The sequence below is a fragment of the Taudactylus pleione genome, unplaced genomic scaffold, assembly GCF_031769625.1.
Source record: "Taudactylus pleione unplaced genomic scaffold, aTauple2 ptg001150l, whole genome shotgun sequence".
Classification (NCBI taxonomy): Eukaryota; Metazoa; Chordata; class Amphibia; order Anura; family Myobatrachidae; genus Taudactylus; species Taudactylus pleione.
In genome coordinates this window covers 1,115,539-1,133,571 of record NW_028285551.1, presented here as the reverse complement: position 1 = coordinate 1,133,571, position 18,033 = coordinate 1,115,539, and the positions used below count along the sequence as shown (strand labels likewise).

The window sequence follows — 18,033 nt, the reverse complement described above, 5'->3', positions numbered from 1 at the left end:
CAGCGACCCTAAGGAAGTGATAGACCGAAAGATGGCTGAAATTCTGCAGCTAAAATGGGTATTTTGTAAGAACCATAATGCTTCAGTGGCTGAAGTAGGGGAGAAGATAGAAGGATGGGTTTCATGGCTGAACCCAGTGAAATGGTTCTCAGGTCAGGAAGTGATCACCAGCATAGGCAAATTCTTAATCCTTATACTGATTGTCATCATATTAATTGGCATATGTGTCCGGTGTGTTCCTATTGTGTTGAAGTGTGGAAAATGTAAAAATAGAGTAAAACAAAAGAACGAAATTATGATGGTGGTCAGTATGAATACTGAGGTAAATACAGAACTGCATTACAACCCTGAACTAGGAAATACCATCATTTAATGTAATCATTTAGACATGCATAGAATGTATTATTGAAATGTTATTTAAAAACACCTCAGATAATGTAAAGTCTCAAATTTCCCCTTCAAGACTACCTTTATAGGACTGGTGTATCTCCACACTTTTCACATGATCTTCCAAGATCCACGGTGTGCGTATAATAGTAGTTTTATGTCCCCACTCAGAGACACATTATTGATGGATTAAGAACCACCTTATGCCATCCCATAATAACACTAAATAGTATATAAATGTAAGCCTAAATTATATTTTAAAATCAAATTGTGATAGCATGTTGTTCGCTATCAAAGGGTGGACTGTCGAAGCTGGATTATTGACTGAGACAAGATCAGTTTAAAATTGGATCGCAACGACGCCATCTTGCGACTGGCCGCAAGACGCCATCTTGTAAATGAGATTGCAAGACGCCATTTTGAGAATGGCCACCTAAGCTCCATTTTAGATAAACTCACACTTTAGTACATGTGGCGATATTACTATTAGCATCATGTGATTGCACCTTTCACCATTTCTCATACACACATTAATACGCACAATTGCGCTGTTAACTAGTCGCATATTAGCGAATGCATAAGGTCAGGTATGAAAACGTTGAATATTAGCTCCATGCACACGCATCTGCCCCAAGTTAACTAGCGTCTTTACATCAAACCCCACATACTCACACATTACATATTCACATACAAGGTTCCATAAGCTTTAAGGTATAAGATTCGAGTATGCACATTTATTATCATTGCTAGGAAATAAAGGTTATTTCATAACTAAGGTTTTAAACTTGATAAGTAAGCCATGTTTGGTATTGTACTGATGCGTACTCTCTCAACAGTATTCCGGTAATATCGATGGAGAGATCGCAACATGCATTCTCAACTTATGGACCGCAGAGACTTCAAGCAACAAAATGTACATTATATGAACAACTGTTAGGATTTGCATGAGGCGGGAAACCAGAGACCACCAGTTGTTAGAGGCTGGACTGTGTCTATTTGAACCAACCTGTTAAATGCCTTGTAACATATGCCCTCTCCTTTAGGACCAATGGTATTAGCAACAAACTTCTCTATTGTGTTGTTTATTCCTGGGGGGTATAAATATGTGTGCTCTGACCCTGGGTTCCTAGACTTTGTGCTGAATGCTGATTGATGGGGGTTTCTTGCTGATGCCTACATCTGGACCAGAGAGCACTGCGTATGTATAATTGTACTTGGGTCTGTATAATTTCTTTGCGCTAAGATTATATGAGGATCATAGCGTGTAACTGCTGTACTTTTACTTGAATAATACTTTGTGCTTTGGAACCACAGGTTCTAGGTCTGGAGTCTTTATTTACTGTATGACTGCATACGAAAATTAGCATCATCCTTAGAGGTTTATAGGCAGGATATTAGAAGGTATAAGCAGGGGTATATAGAGGTTCAAAGTCAGAATCGTTACAATATTGTGAGCTGTGAGGTGGTTAAAAATGCCTGCAAGTACCTGAAAATTATTGTTATTAAGGTTAATAATACTGTAGAAACAAATACCAGCCCAAATTACACAAGGGTGGTTTTGCAAAACCAAATCCAGATCCAAAACCTTGAAGTAGATACAGCTCCAATACCAAAACACAGAGGTCGGTGCACATCCCTAATTTTCACACATCCACTGTGTACACATATGCAGCAGCTGCAGCATTAGTGTACAACTCTGAATCAGGCCTTAAGTTAAATATTAGTCCACCGTACCATATTTTGCAACATTTTTTCAAAAGACAATAATTCAAAAATATCCTCCCAAATATCACAACATATTATTGTTATGGATAAATGTGCTGGGTCCAATAAACAGCCAGCAGAATTGTCTATTTATAGTTAACTATGTCACTCTATATTTATTCTCATCCTGGATTTTGAGATATAAAATAAATTTGTCTCCTAATTTCCTTACAGAAAAAGATGATCTCGACTTCACGAAACCAAAAACACCTATTCATATTTGTAATGTTTTTTATTTTGCTCATTCTGTACTTTACATGGAATTCTGTACAAGCCACACCAGGGATCTCAAAGCTACTGGAAAAGTTTACCAAGCACAACATGACAACAGCAAGAGAAACAATAAACCCAGAAAAAGAAGAGAAGGAGACTCTTGTCCTGGTTTGGAAATGGCCTTGGGGGTTGGCTTATCCAGTAGACAGGTGCTACAAAGACTATGGTGTCACTGGGTGCAAGCTGTCAGTAGATAGGAGTCTGTATAATGCTGCCGATGCTGTCATCTTTCATCACGCAGACATTATGGACCACAAAAAGTCAATGCCTCAACAGCCAAGACCTCATTTCCAACTTTGGGTGTGGTATAATTTGGAGCCACCACTGATCATTAGAAACTTGGACATGCTGGATAACTTATTCAACTTGACAATGACGTTCCGTCAGGATTCAGATATATACATTCCATATGGTCGCATTGAGACATTGAAGGAGCCTCAAAATTTCACAATTCCAACAAAATCCAAACTGGTGTCCTGGGTAGTTAGCAAATGGTACCCTGGTGTCCGTCGCATCAGTTATTACGAGGAGCTAAAGAAATACCTTCCCATTGATATTTATGGGGCAAACCACATGAATCTGAGCTGGGACAATTTCCATTCAACCATATCCCAGTACAAATTCTACTTGGCCTTTGAGAATTCGATATACAAGGATTACATCACTGAGAAACTGTGGTCAAATGCGTTTGGTTCATGGGCAGTGCCAGTGGTGTTGGGGACATCTCGCAAGAACTATGAGCGTTTTGTCCCTGGAGATGCCTTTATTCATGTTGATGATTTCCCAAGTGCCAAGCAGCTGGCTGCTTATCTTCTCGAGCTAGACAAGGACAATGAGAAATACAAGAAGTATTTCCACTGGAGATCTCGGCACCATGTAAAAATAGGAGGTGGGACGTTATATCCTTTCTGCAAAACATGTGAGGTAGTAAGGCAGAACTCAGTCTACCAGGTCATTCAAAGTGTAGCCAAGTGGTTTCTGAAAGAGGTCTAGATCTAGAGCTGGGAGGAAGTTTTTGGTTCAGAAGACAAGAATGTTGTGTTGTTTGCACATAAATTTGAGATATTATTTTTTAAACAGTGTCTAGCCTCAAAATGTTTATTTGATTAACCAAGATGAGTATAGTTGTGAGTATCTACTAAACATAGTTTTATTCTATTTTCCTTTACAAGCTTTGAGTAAACATAGGGATTTATGACCGTATCCCTTTACCTGTGCTCTGCCATTTTTTTCATACAGTACTTCTGTGTTTGACCGAATTCCCAACTAAGGCCCGTATTCTATTAGTTTCACGTACACGATAAAGTTTTGCCTGCCGGAGTTTTCGCCTACATCGTGCCTTTTTGCCGTGGAAAGTTATCGGGCGCGTATCCCCGATTCGCGCTGTTCAATTCCAAAAGACGCGAAAACGGAGCAACGCGATGTCAGAACAGGCGAAAAGTGGTGTCTGAATCGGGGAAATCAGCCTGAACCCCCCGATAAGATGCAAAAACATTGGGGATCAATGTAGTAGTGCCCGATTAGCGCTACTGAAACAGTTTGGGGTACTTCAGTTGGTACAACTGCCACTAATTAGCGTCTGTGCACAAGTGGTGAAGAATAGCATAAAGCAGTATTTTTTGGCAAAAATAAGTAGTCCTGTCAAATTTGGGGTACTTGAAAATGGGTGCAAGCATATTTAAAGGTTGCCAAAGTGAAATTAGAAGAAACGTAAAAAATTTACCTTCAGCATACACCTGCAATAAAAAACACCTCACCCATACTTGCAGACCATCCAAAAGTCTATTTCGCTACTTTTTATGTTTGTACCTCCACTTTGCACTTTTTCGCCCCTTTTTTCAAAGTTTTTTTTGGGGTGTTCCTCTCTTTTTTTATGTTTTTTTTACGCAGATATCCTTTGGGGGGCTATCCCAAGGGTAATGAGTGGTTTCCACACCTTTGCGCCCCTAAATAGCGATTTTGCCTTTTTTTCTCCACCTATTCATAGGCGAATCTTTTTCCCCTTTTTTGCCAATTACATTGCATTGCATTTTCGGGTGCTCGAAAATTGTTTGCAATTGAATACGGAGATAAGTTTCCGACTGGCGAAAAGTCACAATCGGCGATACTTTTTCTCGGATCTCGGCTTTTCGCTCCGAATTGAATACGGGCCTATATTGGTATTATCCCTTACTACATTGTAATTGTGAAAAATTATCAGAAACTGGAGGATTATGGTGATTATAGACAGTAAGATAACTGTAAAATACAATGGTTTTATATGAAAGCCATGTTTGCACATCCTTTACAGAAACTAGAGAATATTCCTACAACTTTAATATGTGCACATATTCTTAAATTAATATTACTGTTATACAAAAAAAAGACACAATATAGAAAAAAAAAACCTATATCTATCAGGTACACCTTACCTTCAAGCATTTTTGTTACATTTATTTTCTATTCCTAGGAAATCACTTATAATTAATAAAGTTGTTTCTGAAAATAAATGTTTTGTACAATTTTTTAAATTGTAGCTGTGAGTCTTTTAAATAAACAATGAAAATGGTGATGATGATAATGATTTTGATGAAGGTTGGTATATGCACATGTATATCTCTAAGTAATAATCATCTACAATGGGACGCAGGGCTTGATTCAGAGCCGTACGCTCTTTGAGAGTGCTCGCTCTGAATCAGGGCGTCCATTTTTTTTTTAAAGATGGCCTCCTGGCCACTCGCATAGTTGTGGGTGACCACCCACAGCTTATGCGAGCGACCAGGTGATGGTCGCGATGGTCAAGACCATCGCGACCATCGAGCTTGCGACGAGACCCTTGTGGTAGGGTCTTGTAGCCGCAAGCCCCAGTGGACTTCCTGCTCTGATAGAGCAGAAAGTCCACCTACTGACATCATGAGTGATGTCAGTAGGGCCACCCACAAACGACAGGCGTTCCTGCAGGAAAGCCTCCGTTTGCCCAGCCACCCCCCTGCCCCCCTCCAAAATGGGGCAAGCTGTCAATCACCATTGACAGCTGCCCCGCTTTGGTGCGAGACCCATAGCGACGGAGCGACCGTCGCTGGCCGGGTCTCGAGCATGCGCAGTGGGGGACCATCGACCCGCTTGCGAGCGCTGTGCGCTCGCGAGCGGGTCTGGATCAAGCCCACAGTATCAATAGAGCCGTTACTAGCTTTGGGCAATCGGTGCCATCGCACAGAGGCTCTGTTGGTGGCACCCTGCAGCCAGGATTGCTGCTGTAGCACCCGTGGAGCATCCTGTTGATGCTGCAGACAGGAACCCTGGAGGATTGGGATGTAAAATCAGCCCGGGAAGTTTATGGAAGCAGCCCTAATGGGGGTGGGGTCTGGGCTAACTGTCAGTGTGTACAGATGATGCAATCATGCTCTGTGCTTCTTTAGATGCCCCCATCAGTCGCACCATTGAAAGTTTCACCAGCCCTATGCTAGTTGCAGATCACCCATATGGCCTCCAGTGTGAGCGATTCAGCATCTCTGTACACAACCACTTTCAGCATTACGCCTGTGTCACTCCAATAACACAGCCATACTACGTTACATATGCATCTGATTAGTCAACCACCCGTAAAACCTCGAAACCTCCAACACATTTCTAATAGTCTACACTATTTGGTGCGTGTGTCTTAATCTGTACTGCAACTCTATACAAACACCATCGGGAGGTCTGCGCACACTAAAAAACATCACACAAGAAAAACAGAAAACTTAGGCCCTCCACAGAAAAAGAAAAATTTCAAATTGGTCTATACAGAAAAACAAACACAATGGCCCCCACAGGAAAAAAATAAAACCATTGTCCCCCCACAGGAAAAAATAAAACACATTGACCCCAGACAGGAAAAAAACATTCCCCCCCACAGGAAATAAAACACACAATAGCCCCCACAGGAAAAACACACACGCATTGGCCTACACAAAAAAAATAAAACACAATGATTCAATGATTGCCCCCACAGGAAACACAATGATTCAATGATTGCCCCCACAGGAAAAATAAATTACACAAACTTTGATTCCCCCAAGTCCTCTACAGAATATTGTGACCTCACCTGCTGGGCTGTCACAGATAGCTGCTGAACCAATTGCAGACCAGCCCCCAGACCCGTGAGTGCCTCCAGTCATAGAATGTCCAGACAAGTGAGTGTCTCCCTCCAGAGTCTCCAGACCAGACCAGTCAGTTGAAACTTGGTCCCACTCCCTCACTCACCCGGACCCTCATCACTGTCACCTGCCCTTCAACACCATCCTCAGCCCCTCATCACCTTCCACAGCCCCAGCCCCATCCTCTGCCCCTCACCACCATCCTCAGCCATCATCACCATCCTCAGCCCTCATCACCATCCTTAGCCCCTCATCACCATCCTTAGCCATGGGCGCCGAGAGGGGAGGGGCCCGGGCTTGCTAGAGGGGCCCGGCGGGGCCTGGGTCCGGCGTCGCCCCCCCTCCCTCACAGCAGCTCAGCACACAGCTTGTGCTGGACTGCCATGTGAGACTGCTCGCAGCTGCTGCAGCAGCCGGAGCAGTCTCCTATGGTTGTATGGGGAGCGATCAAACTGATCGCACCCCCCTCTGCTTAGCACTGGGCTGGGGGGCTTACAGCGCCCCCCTCCCCGGCGGGCAGCGCCGCTGTGCGGCACTGAAAAACTGTTCTTTTTAAAAAAAAAAACAAGGGGGCGTGGCTACGCCTCCCGAGATTAGGCCACACCCCCTCCTTTACCCGGGCCCGGCCAGAGTCTCTACGGCCCTGTCCTTAGCCCTCATCACGATCCTCAGCCGCCAGCCCCATCCTCTGCCCCTCACCACCATCCTCATCACCTTCCCCAGCCCCCATCACCATCTCTTTGGGGTCGATTCAATTGTTTTCGCCAGCGCCTGCATTTCAACTCACCCCGTCCTGAGGAGGTGAGCAGGAATGTGCGACTAATCCTGGATAGGGTGCCCAAACAGTAGTTTAGATGGGTTTTACATGGCTAAACTTGGTCTAATTACCCACGAAGAGGGAGATAATTAATGAGAGTCCAAAACAATTGAATTGCAACATGGGTTCCCATTAATTACCGTGAAATAAAAAAACAATTGAATCGCCCCCAGTGAGTACTAAAACAAACAGCGACCCCAGGCTGGCTGGATGCTAACTTCACCCCTGCTCTGTGGTGATTTTACTGCTTAAAAAAAGAATATAATTAACATTTTATGAATGATGATGATAATAATAATTTAGTTGAAGATCATTTGTCCATCACATAGATATAAGCAGTACAGCACTGTTGCTTCCTGTGGATCTTCAGCTGCTGTAAAGAGAGCCACAGGCCATCTGGCTGGACATGCTGAGACTTGTAGTGCCTAGTACTGCCCTTTTGTTTTTGCTGAAGCTATAGGAAAGAAAACTAATTGTGCATGTGTGGTACAGTTCCTGCATCTGAACTGTGACAATGGGGCAGTTGGATCTCTGACACAGTATATTAAGGATATAGACAGACTGTCACTAGGAAGTTCCTTAAACCAATATATTTGTCCTTCCAGTGGCATAGAGGCAGAAGGGCAGAAACTCTCTCCCCCCTTGGCCCTGGAGTAAGTCCCTCCTCCCCACCCCGGCTCCCCACAGTGTAGGAGGCACAGTGGGATGCAGAGCTCCTGTCCTTGGGCAGAACGTGGCTGATTGAGCCAGATGGCATTACACGGTTCCCACGGTTCTCGGCGGCTACTGCGCTCCCTTCTGCACACAGCCATAGACTCCTGAATCGGGACCATGACTCCAGCGGCCACTGCTCTCAGCTAGCGGCACCCAGAAGTGCCCGCTAGCCAGAGCAAGTGATCGCTTCCGGTTTGCGTTCCACAGTGGAATGCAAATTCCGGAAGCTCGGCAGCCGGATGACATGAACCGGTCCAGCTCGCTGATGTAAGCCAGCCAGCTGGCCTGACAGAAGAGAATATGTGACCGGCCCAGCGTTAAGTTATCTACAACGTGCACTGACCTCCATCACACTCAGCTGCCATCTATGCCATCTGGGTTGGGTATGAGATACTGGATCTCAGGATCCCAACGGTTAGAATCCCTCCCCCTCTCCCTACCCCTAACCCACCCTCCACAGTGCCTAACCTAACCTCCCCTCCCCACACCCTAAACCTAACCTTCCCCTCCCCACACCCTAAACCTAACCCTAAACCTAACCCTCCCCCTTAATGTCTAACCCTAACACTCCCCTTAGTGCCTAACCCTAACCGCAACCCTCTCCCTAACCCCACTACTTATCTTCGGAATGCTAGTGTTCGCCGGGATTTTGACAGGTTTTGGGATTCCGGCGCTGGTATTCTAAACACCGGCATCCCCTTTGGCAGGATATTGACTGTATCCCATAGCATCTGCTAAAAGTGTGCAAACAACTTACATTGAAATCTGAGTAGTCAATCATTTTTTTATGGGCAACAGAATTAATTTATTACTTAGGATTTAGGCTCAAGGTGCTCAAAATCATAACAACTAATCAGCACAAGATAAACAATGAAAGCAAATTTTGTGCAAGCTTTTAGTATATTAACCTTAATATGTCTTATACGAGGATTCTTTAGTCAATTATATTTAGATGCAGAGGCGGGAGAAATACTGTTCATATTGTTTCAATGATCCCAAAATTATTACAAACTTACACAAAACAACCTCAAAAATAGTGTGCCGTTCCATGCATTTGCTCTTTTAAACAAGTAAGAAAAGATGTTCATATGTTCAGTTGGAAACATCTCAAGATGAGTCTGGCTGAAAACAGTGTGTGCATACAGTAGCATAAAGACAGCAAATAGATGATGTAGAGAGTTAGGGCCCGGTTCATAGATGGTTGTTAATGCAGCCGCTCTCACAATAGCATATACTAATCTCAGTCTTCCCTTTGTGCTCCGCGGTACGATGGAGTGTACGAGCAGTGCGACACCTACCTTCAGGCTACATGGCCTGTGCTTTTGTGATGGAGATTGTAAACCATACTTACCTACTCTCCCAGAAGTTGCGGTAGGCTCACAAATTTTCATGTAACCTGCCGCAACTCCAGAGGAGTTACCGGTTCTCCCGCATATCGCCCACTTTCTAGGGAAATGGGCAGGATGGGGAGATAATTGCTGGGAATCGGGGCTCTGTATGGAGGGGGCGGGGCTAAATGACGAGGTACCATGTAATTTAGCCTCGGCCTCTCCTTGTGGTCCCATAATTCGCGTCAGTTTACCGTGATGGGGGCGGGGTCTGGTGACATAGGAGAAAGGCCCCAGAAGTCGCCAGCTGCGTCCCCTTTCCAGGCTTCTCCTGGAGTGGTGCAACATCGGTAGCACCATCGACATTTGCGGAAGCTAGGGGTCTCCTCACAAACAAATAAACAAGGCCTCTGATGACACACCCGTGACACTCCCATAACACACCCATAAAATGGCCCCTGTTTGCAATCACTTTTGGTCACCTCCCAGTCTCCACCTTGATACGCTCAGGGATCACAAACCCCTTCTCAAGTATTAGCGATGCCGTATGTAATTGCAAGCTGTATCGCGCATATTTACCGAACAGAACCGAGTAGAACCGAATCCGCTCACCCCTAGTTCGTACATTCGCAGTGAGGGTTTTCTTTAGACTTTTTGCACTTGTGCAGGAGCAAAACATCGCTCAACTGCGTAAATATCAGCACTGTACCATCTCTGCATCAGACCCTTAGCTTAACAAGGGCTGGGTATGAAATACCGGCGGCTGAATCCCAACAGCAGCATCCCAATGAATGAAGATCCCAACAGGTGCGGTAAGTACCCTAACCCTCCCCTCTCCCCCCTAACCCTCCCTTAGTGGTGCTCCCTTAGTGGTGCCTAACCCTAACCCCCCCTACTGCCTAACCCTAACCTCCCCCCTGTGGTGCCTAAACCTAACCCCCCAATCCGGCACCCTAAACCTAACCCTCCCGGAGGGGGGGCCTGACCTTAACCTCCCTCCGGGGGTCCCTAAGCCTTACCCTCTCCCCGCGGCTAACAGCTAACATGCCCCGCTTACCTACGTTCGGAATGGCGGCTGTCGGGATTTGGGCATCAGGATTTCAACGCCTATCTTTAATCCTGAGTTGAGCTTTTGACATTGGGATTCCGACGGCCAGCATCCTGGCCGCCAGAAAATGAACTTCATCCTGCTTGACACATTACACGATCTTTATACAAAATATTATAATTTAATGAAGGGGTATATTTACTACAGTGCAGGTTTTTCGAAGTGGAGATGTTGCCCATAGCAACCAATCAGATTCTAGCTCTTATTTTCTAGAAGGTGCTAGATAAATGTTCAGTACAATCTGATGGATTGCTATGGGCAAAATCTCAAAAACCCGCACCTAGTAAATTTTCCCCCGAAGTGTCATATAACTCTGGATTAGAGCATTAGGACTTTGGAAATCATCTTTCTTTAAGTCGTATATTTGCAACTGCAAGCTTAGGGCCTGATTCAGAGCCGGACGCTCTGACAAGAACGCTCGCTCTGAATCAGGGCCATCCTACCTAAAATTGGAGCGGCCTCCTGGCCGCTCGCATAGCTGTGGGTGACCATCGGGCTTGAGTCAAGACCATCGCGACCATCGGGCTTGAGACGAGACCCTGCGGTAGGGTCTCGCTGCCGCAAGCCCAGGAGTGCTTTTCGCTCTATCAGAGCCAAAAGCACTCCCACTGACATCACTAGTGATGTCAGTGGGGCCAGCCCCAGACGGTAGGCATTCCCATGGGAATGCCTCCATCTGGGCAGCAATGCCCCCGGCACGCCCACCAAAGGGGGCATGCTGTCACTCTCCATCGACAGCATGCCCCCTTTGGTGCAAGACCCATAGCGACAGCTTGGCCATCACTATGCGGGTCTCGCGCATGCGCACGACGGAGCTCGCTCCGTCGTGCGCATGCGCACTAGGGCACCATTGACCCACTTGCGAGCGGGTCTCAATCAGGCCCTTAGTTTCCTATCCCCTTGAACAAGAAAGCCTCAACTTTACTCACTATTTGGGGGTGTGAAAAGCTTTCCGATATATTGCCTGAGGGCGTAAAGATTGGCTTGTGGACTCATTAGTGGGACCACTACTAGGGGCACTGCATAAGAGGACCAATACTGGGGGCACTCTATGAGGGGCACTGCATATGGGGACCACTACTGCGGGCACTATATAAGGGGCACTACTGTGGGCACTGTATAATCGACACTACTGTGGGCACTGTATAAGGGGCACTATATAAGGAGTACTACTGAGGGCAGTGTATAAGGGGCACTACTGGGGGCACTGTATAAGGGTGCACTACTGGTGGCACTGTATAAGGGTACACTACTGAGGGCACTCTATAAGGGTACACTACTGGGGCACTCTATAAGGGTGCTCTACTTGGGGCACTGCATAAGGGTGCACTACTGGGAGCACTGTATAAGGGTGCACTACTGGGGACACTGTATAAAGGGCACTACTGGGACTATATGGGGCACTGCTACTGGGGACATTGCATAAGGGGCACTACTACAGTGGGCATTGCAAGAGGGGCACTACTACTGGGGGCATTAAGGTGCATATTGAAAGGAAACAATGTTCCCTGACTGACGAGAAACAGTGGTGTGTCATGTTCACACGCCCCCATTTTTCAGTGGCCACGCCCCTTGTGGCAAGTGGCCACTCCCACTTTTTCATTGCACATACGTTCGCACGCATATAGGGGGAGGCTCCATTTTACATCTTGCCCTGGGCTCCATATACCCTTGTTACACCACTGGTGGTGGTTTACAGGGCTGCTCTTCTTTTTGTGCACACCTTGTTTGTTTGGCAGTCATTAGCACTACCTATTACAACGACTAAAAATTATTTTATTTGGTACTGGAACACCAGCCCAAGCCGCCTCTACAAGTGCCCTGATGCACCCTAAGGTGCCACGGCACACAGTTTGGGAAACACTGGCCCAGACTGAATATGCTCCATTTATCACTACTGTTTGTCTTCCGTCATTCAACCAGATCTCCACCCATGTACTATACATAATAATATTGTACTATATAGGGGTGAGCGGGTTCGGATTTCTGAACCCCCCCGAGCCCCCCCGATCCGAGACAGATCCGATTCAGGCTCGACTTTTCCCGCCTGACTCGGATCTGAAATCGAGGCAAAACGTCATCATCCCGCCTTCAGAGTCTCGCGGGTTTTGGAACCTATATAAGGTACCCACGTCGGCGCCATTTTCTCACTCGGCTGTGGACAGTGAAGAGGGAGGGTGGGAGTTAGGGCTGGCTGGGCTGTGTAGTGTAGTGTAGTGCAGAGTAGTGTTGTGCTGTGCTGCGCTGTGCTGCTGTTGTCCACTACTTCAAAGTCCATAGGTGCTGGCTGGACTGTGTTGTGCAGTCAGTTCTCCATAGGGGCTGTGTCCACTCCAAAGTCCTGTGCAGTGTCCCAGTCCTAAAGGGGTGCTGTAGTGTTGACCAGGGGGTGCTCTGTCCATCAGGGGTGCTCCCCCCAAGTGCTAAAAAAATTATAATTTTTGTGTGTTTGTGAATTGTGTGCGCAGTAGCCGCACGTGCATCAACAAAGTAGTGCCAAGCGTGCGCCTGTGTCATAAGTAAAGGGCCGGCTGGCTTGACCGTTAAAGGGTGCTGTAACCCCCAAAGTACACTCCAGTCCAAACCAAAAACAAAATTATTTTCTGTGTTTGTGAATTGTGTGCGCAGTAGCCGCACGTGCATCAACAAAGTAGTGCCAAGCGTGCGCCTGTGTCATAAGTAAAGGGCCGGCTGGCTTGACCGTTAAAGGGTGCTGTAACCCCCAAAGTACACTCCAAACCAAAAAAATATATATTTTCTGTGTTTGTGAATTGTGTGCGCAGTAGCCGCACGTGCATCAACAAAGTAGTGCCAAGCGTGCGCCTGTGTCATAAGTAAAGGGCCGGCTGGCTTGACCGTTAAAGGGTGCTGTATCCCCCAAAGAACACTCCAGTCCAAACCCAAAAAAAATATATTTTCTGTGTTTGTGAATTGTGTGCGCAGTAGCAGCACGTGCATCAACAAAGTAGTGCCAAGCGTGCGCCTGTGTCATAAGTAAAGGGCCAGCTGGCTTGACCGTTAAAGGGTGCTGTAACCCCCAAAGTACACTCCAGTCCAAACCAAAAACAAAATTATTTTCTGTGTTTGTGAATTGTGTGCGCAGTAGCCGCACGTGCATCAACAAAGTAGTGCCAAGCGTGCGCCTGTGTCATAAGTAAAGGGCCGGCTGGCTTGACCGTTAAAGGGTGCTGTAACCCCCAAAGTACACTCCAAACCAAAAAAATATATATTTTCTGTGTTTGTGAATTGTGTGCGCAGTAGCCGCACGTGCATCAACAAAGTAGTGCCAAGCGTGCGCCTGTGTCATAAGTAAAGGGCCGGCTGGCTTGACCGTTAAAGGGTGCTGTATCCCCCAAAGAACACTCCAGTCCAAACCCCAAAAAAAAATATTTTCTGTGTTTGTGAATTGTGTGCGCAGTAGCAGCACGTGCATCAACAAAGTAGTGCCAAGCGTGCGCCTGTGTCATAAGTAAAGGGCCAGCTGGCTTGACCGTTAAAGGGTGCTGTAATCCCCAAAGTACACTCCAGTCCAAACCAAAAAAAAAATTATTTTCTGTGTTTGTGAATTGTGTGCGCAGTAGCCGCACGTGCATCAACAAAGTAGTGCCAAGCGTGTGCCTGTGTCATAAGTAAAGGGCCGGCTGGCTTGACCGTTAAAGGGTGCTGTAACCCCCAAAGTACACTCTAAACCAAAAAAATATATATTTTCTGTGTTTGTGAATTGTGTGCGCAGTAGCCGCACGTGCATCAACAAAATAGTGCCAAGCGTGCGCCTGTGTCATAAGTAAAGGGCCGGCTGGCTTGACCGTTAAAGGGTGCTGTAACCCCCAAAGTACACAGCAGTTCAAACCAAAAAAATATATATTTTCTGTGTTTGTTAATTGCGTGCGCAGTAGCCGCACGTGCATCAACAAAGTAGTGCCAAGCGTGTGCCTGTGTCATAAGTAAAGGGCCGGCTGGCTTGACCGTTAAAGGGTGCTGTAACCCCCAAAGTACACTCCAAACCAAAAAAATATATATTTTCTGTGTTTGTGAATTGTGTGCGCAGTAGCCGCACGTGCATCAACAAAGGAGCAGCGCCAAGCGTGCGCCTGTGTCCCATAAGGAAAGAGCCAGCTGGCTCATTTCTTAAAGGCTGGTGTAACCCACAAAGTGCTCTACTCTCCAGCAAAAATAAAAAAATATTTTCTGTGTTTAGCCGCACGTATATATCAAAACGATATAACATAAATGGAGGACCAAACTTTCTCCGATAAAAATAAAATAGAGAAAGATCAAGAACCACTTCCTCCAAGTGCTGAAGCTGCTGCCACTAGTCATGACATAGACGATAACACGCCATCAACGTCGTCTGCCAAGGCCGATGCCCAATGTCATAATAGAGGGCACATACAATCCCAAATGACAAAGTTCAGGAAAATGACCTTGAAAAAAACATTTAAATCAGCTGAAGAGAAACGTAAACTTGCCAATATGCCATTTACGACACGGAGTGGCAAGGAACGGCTAAGGTCGATCCCTAGTATGTTCATGACTAGTGGTTCAGCTTCACATGACGATGGAAGCCCTCCTCCCACTAAAAAAATCAAAAGAGTTAAGCTAGCAAAAGCACAGCGAAGAACTGTGCTTTCTAAGAAGATATCACAAATCCCCAAGGAGAGTCCAAGTGTGGTGGTGGTTGCGATGCCTGACCTTCCCAGCACTGGACGGGAAGAGGTGGCTCTTTCCACCATTTGCACGCTCCCTGCAAGTGCTGAAAGGAGCACCCACAGTCCACTTGCTGATATGCAAATTGAAGATGTCACTGTTGAAGTACAACAGGATGAGGATACTGGTGTAGCTGGCGCTGAGGAGGAAGTTGGCGAGGAGGATTCTGATGGTGATGTGGTTTGTTTAAATCAGGCTCCAGGGGAGACAGTTGTTGTCCGTGGGATGAAAAAGCCCATCACGGTCATGCCTGGGCAGAAGACCAAACATTCCACCTCTTTGGTCTGGCAATATTTCTATCCAAATCCGGACAACAACTGTCTTGCCATATGTACCTTATGTAAAGGTGGAATAAGTAGGGGTAGGGACGTTAACCACCTATGAACATCCTCCCTTATACGGCACCTGCAGCGCGTTCATAATAAGTTACTGTCAAGTTCAGAAACTTTGGCTAAGACCGTAAGCAGTCCAGGGACACCTAAATCCCGTTGTCCTGTTGTATCCAAGCGCCTGCAAACCACACCGTCAACTCCCTCCTCGTCAATTTCCTCCTTAGTCCGGATCGGAAGTAGTCCTGCAGGCCATGTCACTGGCATGACTGACTCTCCTATCGGGGATTCCTCCGGAGGATCCTGCATTGCTACGCCTCCTGCTGCCGCTGCTGCTGTTGCTGCTGCTGGGAGTCGTTCATCATCCCAGAGAGGAAGTAGGAACACCACTACTTTTACTAAACAATTGACCCTCCAACAGTCCTTAGCGAGGAGGATGAAGTACGACAGCAGTCATCCTGAAGCAAAACGTATAACTGAGGCCTTGACTGCTATGTTGGTGTTAGACGTGCATCCAGTATCCACCATTAGTGCAGTGGGATTTAGACAATTGATGGAGGTAGTGTGTCCCCGGTTCCAAATCCCGTCTAGATTCCACTTCACTAGGCAGGCGATACCGAGACTGTACAGAAATGTCAGAAAAAGTGTCCTCAGTGTCCTGAAAAATGCCATTGTACCCAATGTCCACTTAACCACGGACATGTGGACAAGTGGAACAGGGCAGACTAAGGACTATATGACTGTGACAGCTCACTGGGTAGATGTATCACCTTACGCAGCAACAGCAGCAGCGTCACCAGTAGCAGCATCTCAGAAATGCCAGGTTGTTCCAAGGCAGACTACGCTGTGTATCACTGGTTTCAGTAAGAGGCACACCGCCGACAACCTCTTAGAGAAACTGAGGGAAATCATCGCCCAGTGGCTTACCCCACTTAGACTCTCCTGGGGATTTGTGATATCTGATAAAATGCCACCAATATTGTGCGGGCATTACATCTGGGCAAATTCCAGCACGTCCCATGTTTTGCTCACACAATAAACTTGGTGGTGCAGAATTTTCTGAAAAGCGACAGGGGCATGCAGGAGACGCTTTGGGTGTCCCGAAAAATTTCTGGCCACTTTCGCCATTCAGCGACTGCGTGCCGAAGACTGGAGCGCCAGCAAACACTCTTGAACCTGCCCCGCCATCACCTGAAGCAAGAGGTTGTGACGTGGTGGAACTCAACCCTCTATATGCTTCAGAGGATGGAGGAGCAGCAAAAGGCCATTCAATCCTATACATCCACCTATGACATAGGCAAAGGAGGGGGTATGCACCTGACTCAAGCACAGTGGAGAATGATTTCCGTGTTGTGCAAGGTTCTCCAGCCCTTCGAACTTGCCACACATGAAGTCAGTTCAGACACTGCCAGCTTGAGTCAGGTCATTCCCCTCATCAGGCTTTTGCAGAAGCAGCTGGAGAAAGTGAAAGAGGAGCTAAGATTTAGCGATTCCGCTCGGCATGTGGGACTTGTGGATGAAGCCCTTCATTCGCTTTGCCAGGATTCCAGGGTGGTCAATCTGTTGAAATCAGACCACTACATTTTGGCCACCGTGCTCGATCCTAGGTTTAAAGCCTATGTGGTATCTCTCTTTCCGGCCGACACAAGCCTGCAGAGGTGCAAAGACCTGCTGGTGAACACACTGTCAGCTGAAGCGGAACGTGACACGTCAACAGCTCCTTCTTCATTTTCTCCCGCAACTGAGGCTGCCAGGAAAAAACTTAGGTATCCTAAGCAACCCGTTGGCGGTGATGCAGGGCAGGCAGGACCAAGTTTGGACATCTGGTCCGGACTGAAGGACCTGACAACAATTTCTGACATGTCTACTGTCACTGCATATGATACTGTCACCATTGACAGAATGGTGGAGGATTACATCGGTGACAGCATCCAAGTAGGCATGTCAGACAGTCCATACCTGTACTGGCAGGAAAAAGAGGCAATTTGGAGGCCCCTGTACAAACTGGCTCTATTTTACCTGAGTTGCCCCCCCTCCAGTGTGTACTCTGAAAGAGTGTTTAGTGCAGCCGGGAACCTTGTCAGCGAAAGGCGTAGGAGGTTGCTTCCACAGAATGTGGAGAAGATGATGTTCATCAAAATGAATTATCAGCTCTTCCAGGGAGACCAGCCTCCAGAACGTACAGAGGGCCCTGTGGTGGTGGATTCAAGTGGGGACGAGTTAATACTTTGAGAGGATGAGGATGTACACACTGAAGAGGGTGAGGAATCGGTGGATGAGGAGGATGAGGATGACATCTTGCCTCCGTAGAGCCAGTTTGTGCAGGGACAGATTAATTGCCAGCTTGTTTTGTGGGGGCCCAAACGAACCAATCATTTCAGCCACAGTCGTGTGGCAGACCCTGGCGCTGAAATGATTGGTTTGTTAAAGTGTGCATGTCCTGTTTATACAACATAAGGGTGGGTGGGAGGGCCCAAGGACAATTCCA

The 18,033-nt window shown here is 46.7% G+C and overlaps 1 protein-coding gene across 1 annotated transcript; it reads left to right on the top strand.

Moving 5' to 3' along the window:
• Positions 1-2,331: 2,331 nt before the first annotated feature.
• Positions 2,332-3,417, top strand: LOC148453455 (3-galactosyl-N-acetylglucosaminide 4-alpha-L-fucosyltransferase FUT3-like). Its single transcript, XM_088462098.1, has one exon. It carries the CDS (start codon positions 2,332-2,334, stop codon positions 3,415-3,417), a length of 1,086 nt encoding a protein of 361 aa, XP_088318224.1.
• The last annotated feature ends 14,616 nt before the right edge of the window (positions 3,418-18,033 follow it).